This window comes from Rhinatrema bivittatum, chromosome 13 (assembly GCF_901001135.1).
Source record: "Rhinatrema bivittatum chromosome 13, aRhiBiv1.1, whole genome shotgun sequence".
NCBI lineage: Eukaryota > Metazoa > Chordata > Amphibia > Gymnophiona > Rhinatrematidae > Rhinatrema > Rhinatrema bivittatum.
Window position 1 is genome coordinate 71,418,368 of NC_042627.1, and position 13,251 is coordinate 71,431,618.

The 13,251-nt window shown below is 46.2% G+C and overlaps 1 protein-coding gene across 9 annotated transcripts in view; it reads right to left on the reverse strand.

Annotated features, from left to right (window-relative positions):
* AKAP13 (A-kinase anchoring protein 13) overlaps positions 1 to 13,251 on the reverse strand; it is a 336,318-nt gene that overhangs the window by 190,939 nt on the left and 132,128 nt on the right. For all 9 annotated transcript variants that reach the window (XR_003852464.1, XR_003852465.1, XM_029575495.1 and 6 more), the window contains one exon: positions 1,085 to 3,923. Coding sequence is in view for 7 of the 9 variants with exons in the window: in XM_029575495.1 (XP_029431355.1) it covers positions 1,085 to 3,923 (2,839 nt within the window). In the remaining 2 variants the exon portion in view is untranslated. The remainder of the gene's footprint in view (positions 1 to 1,084; positions 3,924 to 13,251) is intronic.

Below are 13,251 nucleotides of genomic sequence, written 5' to 3' on the forward strand. Positions count from 1 at the left end.
TTACCGCCACTGCTGCTCTAAGAAATCTGCCGGGCTTGGATGGCAATGGAACCCTTTGTGGTGTACGGTCGCCTGGAAATTTCCATGTTTGCCCCCCCCCCCCACCCCAATCCGGTAACAAGCGTCATACAAATAAAGATAAAATGAATTGTAGGTGATACCCTTTTATTAGACTACCTTAATACATCTGTGACTAGCTTTCAAGGGAGCTATGCTCTCTCAACCTGTGCACTAACAAGCAAACCATACTACTTTATTGACAACTGATAAAGGGTGTGAATTACTATGTCATGCGTGCATAGAGGGACAGTTTTATTGAAAAGGTGTGTACAACTATTAAAAAATATACAAAAAAAACTTTTGGCAAATATTGTTTAAAGCAATACAAATTGTTAAATCTGCCAAAAGTCCCTACACAATAACATCCCACACGCAGAGAAAATTAGGTTTCACTCCATCCACAGCCACTCAAGCACCACTATCATTTAAAAGGCTGACGTAGTTAATTGCCAAAGGCAATCATTTATTTCTGTAATCCCATAGGGAGTACTTAACTTCAGTACAAATAATTTCTCAGAACCCTAATAGGCGAATACAGAACAAAAGTGACAGGAAGTGCCTAGTGCATCTTGCAGCCGTGATGTACTGGCCTGAAAAGGACTTAAAATAAAATGTACAGACCACGAGATAGCTATCTAGCTAGTTCACCTCCCCCCCCCATCACAAAATAAAAATAACGCACTTGTGTAGAGAAAGAAGCTGGAACCTAACTGCAGTTTTAAAGGAAAACACAAAACTATTCAGTAGATCAATATTACCTATGTAATCAAGTTATCTTTTGGTAAAATCACTTCAGACTGCAAAGTTAGGGAAAAGGAACAACCTTTCCGCAGTTTTCAGGACGTGTTTGATTTATGCACATACATCAGCTGTTTTGCCTTTTCCTGGGTTTCTTTTACTTCTCTGCACCCTTGTACATTGCAATATAAATTGCCACTATTACATCTAAAAATAAAAAATATGTTTCTCTAGCAGGCGTGTTAACATTGCATCTAACGTACATTTGGACTTTCACTCTGCTTACCTATCACAGGCTCTGTTTCCAATAGATAAGGGCTTGATCTCTGCTCCTCCACTATCCGTTTAGCCAACTCCAAATCAAAATCCACTTCTTCTTCTTTCCACGGTATTCCATCAGGCCGGGCGGACGCCCTCTCTCCTGCTGGCTTCCCAGGAGCCGTGCTGGAGCCTGAGAAGTCGCAAGGCCGGACAAGACCCTGCGCCGCGTCAGAACGAGCCTCCGTAGATCCATCGGCACCCTGCTGACGATGGATATTCCCTTCCGATGCAGCGGTATTTAGAGGTGCATGGCTGTGCTGCGCTGTATCGTTATCAGGCTGAGGTGACCCCCCCCTCTCTGCTTCAGACGCCGCAGAAGGCGTTGACGCTGTGCCCAGACTGTGCCTGCCATCGCAGAGTGTCTCTTCCACTATAGTGTGCAGGCATGCTCTGGGGACCTTCACACCCTCCTCCTCGGCACGATCGGTTAGAGGTGCGTCACGTTCCCCTTCACAACCCCCGGCAGGTGCTTCTTTCGGCTCCAGGATCGCACCAGGCGGCGGGCTCCCTTGCCGACTTCGACCGAGACCCGATTCTTGCTTCAACGTTCTGGCAAGTGCTCCGTCATCTCCTTCGCTCCGCACATCGTTCTGCCCAGTTCTCTCTTCCACAACCCTGGCCGACGTGTCACTCATTTCCTCACCCAGGGCTCCCACGTTTAGTAACTTGGAGCCTTGCCCATCGCGGCTGACCGCGCTAGGCTCCTCACCTTGACCTTGGCCAGCAGCAGAATTCAGCACGGCAGCCTCAGACAAAATCAGTTCAGTGCCGACTTTCTCATTTTTACAGAGCACCTCATCGGGCCCGGTGCCGTCATTTAAAGTGGAGTGAAGTGTACTGTGCCCTTCCTGATCTTTTCGATTCTGACAGAATGCAGGCAAAGTAGTTTCTAGAACTGCATTCTCCTTCACTACAGGACTCTGATCAGTAGGTACAGCAGTTCCTGCTTCTTCTTCCTGGGTTTGTTTAGATTCCCCATTATAAATTGGAGAGGGCACGTCGATGGAATTATCCTGTAAACATCGCTTGCCTGTGTGATACAAAGACATTTTATCCTCATTAGCGTGGACAGATGCCGCCTGTCCAGCAGATGGCACTATGGTATTTTTATCCTCATCAAGTACCTGTTGCTCCTCCTGTTCAGCATCTTTAAAAGAGGAACACGCATCCAAACTGATTTCCTGGACAAGCTCCGTATGCACTGAAGTTACTGTACATGCTTCTGAATTAATATTGTTTATAGAGTCTCGCTCCTCATGGACTGAAGAGCATTGGGATGGGAACACCGGCTTCTGGGCAAGTGCTTTGTCTGCCTTAAATGGAAGCACATCAGGGCAATTTATGTCCTGGGCAGGCTCACCGCTGGATACTGAAGAAGAGCTGTCAACTTTTAAACTTCCAGCCTCTTCATTTCCTACAGCTTGGCTCTCGGCGTTGCAAGGCGCAGCTTCCTGATCTGCTTGCACACAGTGCACGTTTTCTGTGCTACTTCTGCTTGCAGTTTCACTTCCTGCCCAGGTTTCCTCAGCCTCTCGGCTGCCTGCTGACGTTTCACTGCTCTCAACCACTTCTTGAGGGAGCACAGATTCAATCTGGCTTTTAGCACTGGGTTCATCAGAGGCATCTTTTTTCGTTACACTATCGGCGTTCCCAGCAGCATCTGCACTCTCTGCTAATTCCACTTCATTTAGCCCAACGTTTGTGTTTTCATCTTTTTTTATTTCCAGTTTCCCACTCAGATCATTGTCATTTTCATTTACCGCCTCCCGGTCCTCTTTGGAAGGGGCTTCTTTGCGTTTTATTTCATTTGTCAGCGTTTGCTCACTGGGCACGGTGCTTTCATGTCTAGCACCGTTGGTGTCCATACCATTTTCTGTCCTTTCAAATGGCAAACTTTCCCCACTGAATTCGCTGTTGCTGCCTGCGCCATCATCAGCAATGCCTTTATTTTTACAGTCTATCTTTTCCTGCATCGGATTCTGTTTCTCTGCCTCGTCCAGCAGATTGCTCCCTGTCCCTTTGCTTCCACCCTCATTAAAACCACCAATCGAGGTTTCAGTCTCCGAAGGTATTTGTAATCCTTCCAAACTCCCAGTCCTAGCCACAACAATCTCTTGGTCTCCGTTCTGCACATGCCGCTTGCTCTGTATGGTATCTGTAGATCCGGTACAGTTAATAGATAGAATCTGCCCCATATCCATATCGCCCTCCTCTTGGATAGCAGGGCTTTTATTTATAGCTTCCACCGCGGCTCCATTTCCAGTTGCACTCTCTCCGGCAACGCTCACTTCCTGATTGGTTTTATCGCCACCACACAGGCTTTCTTGATCCAAAACAACTTCAGTCGCTGTCATTCCAGCTTCCTCATTTGTATTCCCACAGGATGAAACGCGTTCGGCACCATTTACTCCAATGGGTGTGCTCTGCGTGAGCTCATTTGCAACCGAAACGTCCTCAGAATCGACCATGGGTGCCTGCCCCTCCTCTTCCTCTAAAGCTTCTGCATTTTTATTTTTACTTTCAGAGGGAGGATCTGCGACTTCACCCCCTACGGTGCCCAGCCGATCCTCTGACGTGCCATTAACTTCCACTGCCCGATCAGCTCTTTCATCCCAGATCTCAGCTGAGAGGTGTTCCGCTCGAGCACCGGCTGCTGCTGTGGGAGGACCAGCGACTTCCTCCTCCGCCGCCGCCGCGGCCGCTGAGCTCTGGACCTGGCTATCCCGACTCTGCTCCACGTCTGGTCCAGCGTTACTGGGACCTCCGGAAAACTTCAGGACGGGCTGCAACGGTCTGGCAGCCTTCTGCAAAATAAATGCATACACAAAATAAATTTATGCATTATTTAACTCTTACATCAAGCACCTTCAAAAAAAAAAAAATGTGCCTTGTAGGCAATGTAGTGGGCAGGATTGCCAGCTCTGTTTTCATGTATTAGTAATCTCATATATTAAAGGACCAAAATCACCTCTATTTCTACATCAATTTTACAGCTGAAAAATCAGAAAGAATTCTTTTTAATTTGTCCACTAATTATGACCTCATATAGGCATTTTTTCGGAGCCTTTTTTTGAATGAGTGTGCTGCTTAGCAAGTAGTATATCTCGCACTACCACTCAATATATAATCATAGGTCATCCAACACCATTTTTTTGATTTTTTTGTATGCTTATTCACCTTGATAAAATCCATAAACTCTTCCTTAATTCTTATTTTTCATAGTAATAGTATTACTTAGCTTATTCAAGCGATATAGATTGAAGAAACTGTGCGACTCTGTGCCATGAGGATAACATGCCCAACATGCCCAACATGGGCATGTTATCCTCATGGCACAGAGTCGCACAGTTTCTTCAATCTATATCGCTTGAATAAGCTAAGTAATACTTGAATAAGCTAAGTAATACTATTACTATGAAAAATAAGAATTAAGGAAGAGTTTATGGATTTTATCAAGGTGAATAAGCATACAAAAAAATCAAAAAAATGGTGTTGGATGACCTATGATTATATATTGAGTGGTAGTGCGAGATATACTACTTGCTAAGCAGCACACATTCAAAAAAAGGCTCCGAAAAAATGCCTATATGAGGTCATAATTAGTGGACAAATTAAAAAGAATTCTTTCTGATTTTTCAGCTGTAAAATTGATGTAGAAATAGAGGTGATTTTGGTCCTTTAATATATGAGATTGCTCATTGACTGAACCCTCCAAAGAAAAAATTAGAGAATTTCTGTCATCTGTAATTCATGTATTAGTAAACAGGTCACATTTCTTTTAGTGCAGAACATTGCACTTCACGATGGTAAGCCTAAGATTTACTTCTACCTGTTCGCTTTGTATCATATACGTCAATAATTCTTGCTTTAGGTAAATACGTGAGAACTTAGAGGTCAATATTCAAAAGGATTTCTCCAGCTAGGGTTGAGATGTAGCCAGAAAAACCCAGGGTTTTAAATGTGTCTCCCCAACAAATCAGGTAAGTTTTAACCAGGTAAGTTCTCACTTGGACAAAACAACAGAGGCAGCACAGGGGTATTCGGGGATATGAGATCGGGCCAGCTAAGTTTATCAGCTACGCCTGGTTGTGATCAGAGGAAGCCTTACAACTTTCGAGATTTTATTTATTTATTTATTTAACATTTTTTTTATACCGATATTCTTGTAACAGGTTACAAATCACTTCGGTTTACATTGAAACGAAAACCAGAGCATAAGGGGTATGCATTACATTAAACAGGGAAGGACAAACTTGGAAATAAAACTGAAATTAACCAGGGAGAAATTAGAGAGCAATTAACCGGCGAGCTGGAAAAGATAAAGGTTTTAAAACAGGGTGCTTAAAACGAAAAGCATAGGGGCCAGGGAGTGGAGAGACAATTTAAGCTCGATTGCAAAGTGCAGGAGATGAAGACTAGCAACTGAAAGTTCTTCTATAGCTTCTTGTTTGAGTCAACAAGATGAGATGACTAAATTAGCTAAACAGGAAGGGGGGGGGGGACTTCAGGGCCAGGAGGCCTAATCCTCCAGCCCCTTTCTCCCAATTATTTCCAAAAATATCAGGGTCTAGAGCCGATCCCTACCCCTCCGAACTCCCAAAAACACAATTTTAAAAAAGTCATGTGCCATAGCGGCCCATAGCTTCCCATCAATATCTAAAGAAAATGCCCAGATAATGCAAATCCCTAACTAATTTTGTGACCCACCTGGAATCTCCTCCCCCCACAAACTCTCAGGACGCTCTGGGAGAGCAGCAGAGAAACTGCACTGCTGCCAGCAACTGACACTGCTCTGACAGCAGCATTAGCAATGTACGATACCGACGTTATTGGCAGTCTTACCTGACAGCATTAGCAATGTACGATACCGACGTTATTGTCAGTCTTACCTGACAGCATTAGTAATGTACGATACCGACGTTACTGGCAGAGTCTTACCTGACAGCATTAGCAATGTACGATACCGACGTTACTGGCAGAGTCTTACCTGACAGCATTAGCAATGTACGATACCGACGTTACTGGCAGAGTCTTACCTGACAGCATTAGCAATGTATGATACCGACGTTACTGGCAGAGTCTTACCTGACAGCATTAGTAATGTACGATACCGACGTTATTGGCAGAGTCTTACCTGACAGCATTAGTAATGTACGATACCGACGTTACTGGCAGTCTTACCTGACAGCATTAGCAATGTACGATACCGACGTTACTGGCAGAGTCTTACCTGACAGCATTAGTAATGTACGATACCGACGTTACTGGCAGAGTCTTACCTGACAGCATTAGCAATGTACGATACCGATGTTACTGGCAGAGTCTTACCTGACAGCATTAGCAATGTACGATACCAACGTTATTGGCAGAGTCTTACCTGACAGCATTAGTAATGTACGATACCGACGTTATTGGCAGTCTTACCTGACAGCATTAGAAATGTACGATACCGACGTTATTGGCAGAGTCTTACCTGACAGCATTAGTAATGTACGATACCGACGTTATTGGCAGTCTTACCTGACAGCATTAGTAATGTACGATACCGACGTTATTGGCAGAGTCTTACCTGACAGCATTAGTAATGTACGATACCGACGTTATTGGCAGAGTCTTACCTGACAGCATTAGTAATGTACGATACCGACGTTATTGGCTGAGTCTTACCTGACAGCATTAGTAATGTACGATACCGACGTTATTGTCAGTCTTACCTGACAGCATTAGCAATGTACGATACAGACGTTATTGTCACTCTTACCTGACAACATTAGCAATGTACGATACCGATGTTATTGTCAGTCTTACCTGACAGCATTAGTAATGTACAATACCGACGTTATTGTCAGTCTTACCCGACAGCAATGATAGTAGCGTTATATTTCTAGCATTGCTGTCAGAGCCAAGAGTGCAGTGAGACAATACTGTGCTCCTGTCCTTAGGGTTTGAGAGGGGTTCTGGGTGGGTTGTAAGGGTTGAGTGTTTGGATTTACAGTGAGTGACTATTTTCTTTAAATGTCGTTGGGGAAGGAGGGCAGGTGGCCCACAACTTTTGTAATTTAAATTTAATTTTAAATTTACTGTTTCATTATGTACTGTTTCATTATGTTACATGTAAAGCCTTGTTTAATATGTTTCTTGTAAAGCCTTGTTTAATATGTAAAGCCTTGTTTAATATGTTTCTTGTAAAGCCAAGGGCACTGTTTCCCGTCCCGAGGCATTTTTGCTGTTACCTGTAAACCGGATTGATTTGTTTCCTAACAGGAAATTCGGTATATAAAAATTCTAAATAAATAAATAAATAAATAAATAAAAAATAAATTTTGTCGGTTGGGAAATTAAGTGCTAGGTCCTGACATTTAAAGAAAATAGGGGGAGGGGGTTGGGGACTGGAGAATAAGACCTTCTGGCACAGAGTGTGTCTGTGTGTGAGGGTTTGTTTTTTTTTAATTTTTTTATATTTAAGCAGTTATATTCAGCATAAGAACATAAGAAAATGCCATACTGGGTCAGACCAAGGGTCCATCAAGCCCAGCATTTAGCCAGTTAAGTTTAAAGTTACCTGGTTAAACTTCCTAGGATAACTTTAGCAGCATACATCCAGCAGCACAGCCACAGTTATCAGGCTAAAGATATCCGGATAACAGTGGCAGACTTGTCCTGCCGAATATCTGTTACAAGTTATCCGGCTAACTTTAACTGGATAAGGTGTCTGCTTGCTGGCTTACTGAATAAATCTGAACTATGTGGGGAACATCCCAGGAAATGCTCTTTTGTTCAATCAGAAAAGAATCATCAGTCAATCACACACTCACACTGTGAATCGATAACACCCTTCGATTGTAATTTCCAAAGTTATTTTGCTGAGAAGAGGTCATGTGACCTTCTACAGCCCCAGAAATGATATTGACTAGGCCGCAGTTTCCCCAACCAGTGTGCCGTGGCATACTGGTGTGACTTCACTCCCAATCAGGTGTTTCACGGAAAAATCACTACTGCCTGATGCTCGGATCCAGACCAGCACCTGGGATCTGTTTCTCAGCACCTCGTAGCAACAAGGCTCAGCTGCAGTGGCTTTTCAACGTGTACGAGCTTCTTTCTGAGAACACGCGACATCGTGAGTGCCTCTTCTTGTAGCTCCACCTTGAACCCTGGTGCATGGTAACTGATGGGCAGCATTCAGGGCACAGAGAGAGCTGGGCTCCACTTTCTTCCTTCCCGAGATCTTCCAAGCCTTCGTCTTATCCCCAGGCTGAGCTTGGAGAGCAGGCACCGAGCACTGGATGCGATGCATTCTAAGTGCAGGGCACAGAAGCAGTGGAGAAGCTCGAGCGGTCACATGTGGCAGCCAAGATAACTGAGCCGGCTGTCCATATCACACCAACTTATCCCTTCTCCTACACTCGTAACTGAGGGAATGTGCCCATCGTGATGGGTTCATGTGCATCTCCACCTCCTTTGTTTTAAAATTTGGAAGAAACTGGTGGGGGGCTTTCAGTACTTCCTTAACTTTCCTTTTGATCACAAGAGTCCCCTCCATGTCTGCATTGCCTGCCCCATGAAGACCGGTGTGCCTTCAGCTTCTAAAGATTGGGAAACACTGGACCAGGCCAGTGGTTCTCACTCCTGACTTGGAAGCCTTCCTAACCAGTCTGGTTTTCAGGATGTCCACAATGAATATGCATGAGATAGATTTGCATTAATCGGGAACCTAGCACATGCAAAATTATGGCAAGCACATCATACTCAATATGGCAACTCAGAAAGCCAAATGGCACAGCATTGTGAACCCTTGGACTTACAGAAATTCATCCATTTCTGTTTTTTTTTTCTTTGTCCCTTCTTTCCTCCTGGTTTCACTTGATCACATTTATCCCCCAGCTTGACGGTTGAAACTTTTCTTTCTATATTTGAAACAGTTCGAGCCAAACTCTTCAAAACCTTAACTTGACATTACCTTCTTGGTGTTAATTTGGGAAATTATCTGCTCCTCTAGGCAATGCAGTAGAGAACCAGGGAGGAAGACAACTTGGTAGGCCGGATGGGGCTGTTGGCTCTGCTCTGTCACCATCCATCAGCTTGCTTTGTTGTTGTTTGGTTTTATTCCTAGGTCTAATTTTGTCCTCATGTTTTGGTTTTTTTTTTGGGGGGGGGGGGGTGGTGTTAAGATTTCATACATTTTGGAGCTAAAATGCGAGCGCCTTTCTGGTTAAAACATTCCCCTTCCCCACGCACTCCAGGTTGACTCTTTCACCACTCACGACTCACGAGGGCAGTTTTTGGTGGCCCCGCCTAGAGGCAAGTTTCAAAGAAAACAACGTGTGACTTGGCACCTCCTTTCGTGGGGCGGAGTGAAGGTGTGTGTGAGGGGGGGAGGGGGGAGGTCTGTGTGTGCGGGATTTGAAAATCCCATTCTTCATATGCACTTTACTCCCCCGGCGGTGCCTCGTAACGTGGCTAAAAGGATGCGCGTTGCGAGTCCCCCCGTGGTAGCCCCTCCGAGGGCAATGTTGGAAGCAGGCCGGTTTTCCTCCACGTTTCTGAGTGCGAGACGTGAGGGGTTCTGATCGGGGCTGGCACACAGCAGCCCCCGACTAACCCCGCTTCGTGACGGTGGAAGGGGGACAAAGGAGGAGTCTCGCTCATGGTCAAGGGCGACACCTGGTGGCCAGCTTTAGAGTCACCGATAAACGGTACGGGAAGGGGCCCCGATGCACGGCTTCCCTGCCTCGGGAGCTCTGCTGCAACAACCAGACCGGGAACAGAGGGAGGGGCCTAGTAAAAGAGGAGAAAAATCCCCGGGGGTGGTTGTGAATCAAGGTTGAGCTGAAAGGAAAAAAAAAGAGAAAGGAAGAACTACCAAAAGAAAAAAAAAATACAAAGCAAAACTGCTTTCCAGAAAATTCCTGTATATTCTGCCCTGGCTCCACCACCCTTTCCGTGAAGAAATCCATGGGCTCTAAATCCAGGCATTAGGAGAAGCCGTTGTGCGATGGCGGTAACCTCTCCCCTCTCGCCAGGACTACAAGCGCTGCCTCCGCAGCATTCCCAGCCTCAGCCGGGGAGTGGTCGAGCCCGGGTCCCTCCGTATGCCGTCGCGTAGCACTTGCGGTGAGCCCCCCCCCCCCGGGCGGTCCCACAATTTACCTCAAATCAAAGCCATCCCTTTCCTGCCGACATCCTTCACGCGACGGTGACCTGGGGGATAAGCAGGCGCGCGAGGGACGGATCGCGCCTTTTCTAAAATCACTTCTCTCAGCAAGCGCATTGAAGGGCTGAAGCCAACTTGTGTGCTTTTCCAATTCAGATCTGAACCTCTCTCCTTCAGTTTTTTGTTTTGTTTTGTTTTTTTTTGCCAGATCTGGATCAGCTTTGGGACAAGAATTAAAAGTCTCTCATTACTTAACTGGGAAAGCTTGCAAACATTCTCTCTCGTGTTTACAGAATTTCTGGCGACTGGGTGCTCAGATTACATCGAGTCATCTGTATTTTCATCAGAAAAAAATGTTGCTGAGGCAAATGCTCGTTTCACAGTACTGCGGTGCCAGGTCAGAATCTTATTTATAACTTGCTCTTCCTTTGATCACGGTAGGTAGGGAATATTAAATAGCCCTGATTCTTGCCAAACGCCTCCATTTAGTTTACTATACGCGCGTGACTCAGAAAATATTCAAGTGTACTCTTCTTGTTCCTGGGTCAATACCTTAAAATTAATTAATTAGATATCCTATCCACCTCCCAAGGCGATCTCCACTCACAATCAATCATAAAATCAAACCTCAATGCGCGTCACGTTGTCGTGCGCAGTCTCCTGGGTGGCGCACCAATTCTCCGTAAAAACTAAAGCTGGCTGTAGAAGTTGCTTCCCCAGCAGAGCACTGCAGATGCTCGCCTTTAGAAATTACCAGCACCTTAATTCAATTCAGAGCCTCCCCGGCCTGCTAAACATAGCCAATGGACGTGCAGGGGGTAATAACAAAATGCTTCCGAGTTACCTCACTTTTACCCCCAAATGAAAAACTGCAGAAATTCAGAAAATGCTGCATTATCCCGTGCTCTGAGTACTGCATAGCGAGACCTCGATTTTTGGCAGTAAAGTAAATATAGAGGACCTCGTCTTTCTTTCTTTGCTACCTGATGAAGACGATCAATAGTTCTTTCTGCCCTCAAGGCACAAAATGAGAGAGCTCCGCCGCTGAACAGAGCTCTCGGTTAGAATTAAGGCGCTGTAAATGGAGCTTGCGGAGTGCAGCCTTGTAATTAGTTGGATTAAAGCTGATCTGGGGTCAGGCCTGCTGGTTATAGAGAGCAGTGTCAGGGCAGATCTGGTTAATTTATATTCCCCCCCCCCCCACCCCACCCCCTCCAAAACAGCTTTTTGTTGTAGAACGAGCGGTGTTTATGATTTGCGTGTCCTTGTCAGAAAAGCGTCTTCAGCTTTCTCCCGTGGTGCGATCCCCATCAGAGCAGCTGGCACTGTTTAAAATTAGAAAAGAAATGGACCTGCAAGTCTCAGGAGTGCCTCCGACTCTCTGGTCGCCCTGCCAGAAGATGAGGCCACTAATGGGATGAGGATTCCTAGTGCCTAAGAGATGGGGAAGACGAAAAGGGAATTCCAGATGGAGCAACCATTGTGCTTTTAATAGGAGAATAAAAAAAAAAGGAAACAAAAGCTTGCTGGGCAGAGTGGATGCAGCACTTGGGTCTTTCCTACCGACATTTACTATGTTACTACTGCAGGGTAAGTGTATTCCAGCCGAGGACTATCAGAGCAGGAATGGACTAGAGTGTGTCTAGAGGAAAGACAATCCCCAGCCGAGGACTGTCACTGCAGGAATGGACTAGAGTGTGTCTAGAGGAAAGACAATCCCCAGCCGAGGGCTGTCACTGCAGGAATGGACTAGAGTGTGTCTAGAGGAAATACAATCCCCAGCCGAGGGCTGTCACTGCAGGAATGGACTAGAGTGTGTCTAGAGGAAATACAATCCCCAGCCGAGGGCTGTCACTGCAGGAATGGACTAGAGTGTGTCTAGAGGAAAGACAATCCCCAGCCGAGGGCTGTCAGTGCAGGAATGGACTAGAGTGTGTCTAGAGGAAAGACAATCCCCAGCCGAGGACTGTCACTGCAGGAATGGACTAGAGTGTGTCTAGAGGAAATACAATCCCCAGCCGAGGGCTGTCACTGCAGGAATGGACTAGAGTGTGTCTAGAGGAAAGACAATCCCCAGCCGAGGACTGTCACTGCAGGAATGGACTAGAGTGTGTCTAGAGGAAAGACAATCCCCAGCCAAGGACTGTCACTGCAGGAATGGACTAGAGTGTGTCTAGAGGAAAGACAATCCCCAGCCGAGGGCTGCCACTGCAGGAATGGACTAGAGTGTGTCTAGAGGAAAGACAATCCCCAGCCGAGGGCTGCCACTGCAGGAATGGACTAGAGTGTGTCTAGAGGAAATACAATCCCCAGCCGAGGGCTGCCACTGCAGGAATGGACTAGAGTGTGTCTAGAGGAAAGACAATCCCCAGCCGAGGGCTGTCACTGCAGGAATGGACTAGAGTGTGTCTAGAGGAAATACAATCCCCAGCCGAGGGCTGTCACTGCAGGAATGGACTAGAGTGTGTCTAGAGGAAAGACAATCCCCAGCCGAGGACTGTCACTGCAGGAATGGACTAGAGTGTGTCTAGAGGAAAGACAATCCCCAGCCGAGGGCTGTCACTGCAGGAATGGACTAGAGTGTGTCTAGAGGAAAGACAATCCCCAGCCGAGGACTGTCACTGCAGGAATGGACTAGAGTGTGTCTAGAGGAAATACAATCCCCAGCCGAGGACTGTCACTGCAGGAATGGACTAGAGTGTGTCTAAAGGAAAGACAATCCCCAGCCGAGGACTGTCACTGCAGGAATGGACTAGAGTGTGTCTAGAGGAAATACAATCCCCAGCCGAGGGCTGTCACTGCAGGAATGGACTAGAGTGTGTCTAGAGGAAAGACAATCCCCAGCCGAGGGCTGTCACTGCAGGAATGGACTAGAGTGTGTCTAGAGGAAATACAATCCCCAGCCGAGGGCTGTCACTGCAGGAATGGACTAGAGTGCGTCTAGAGGAAAGACAATCCCCAGCCGAGGGCTGTCACTGCAG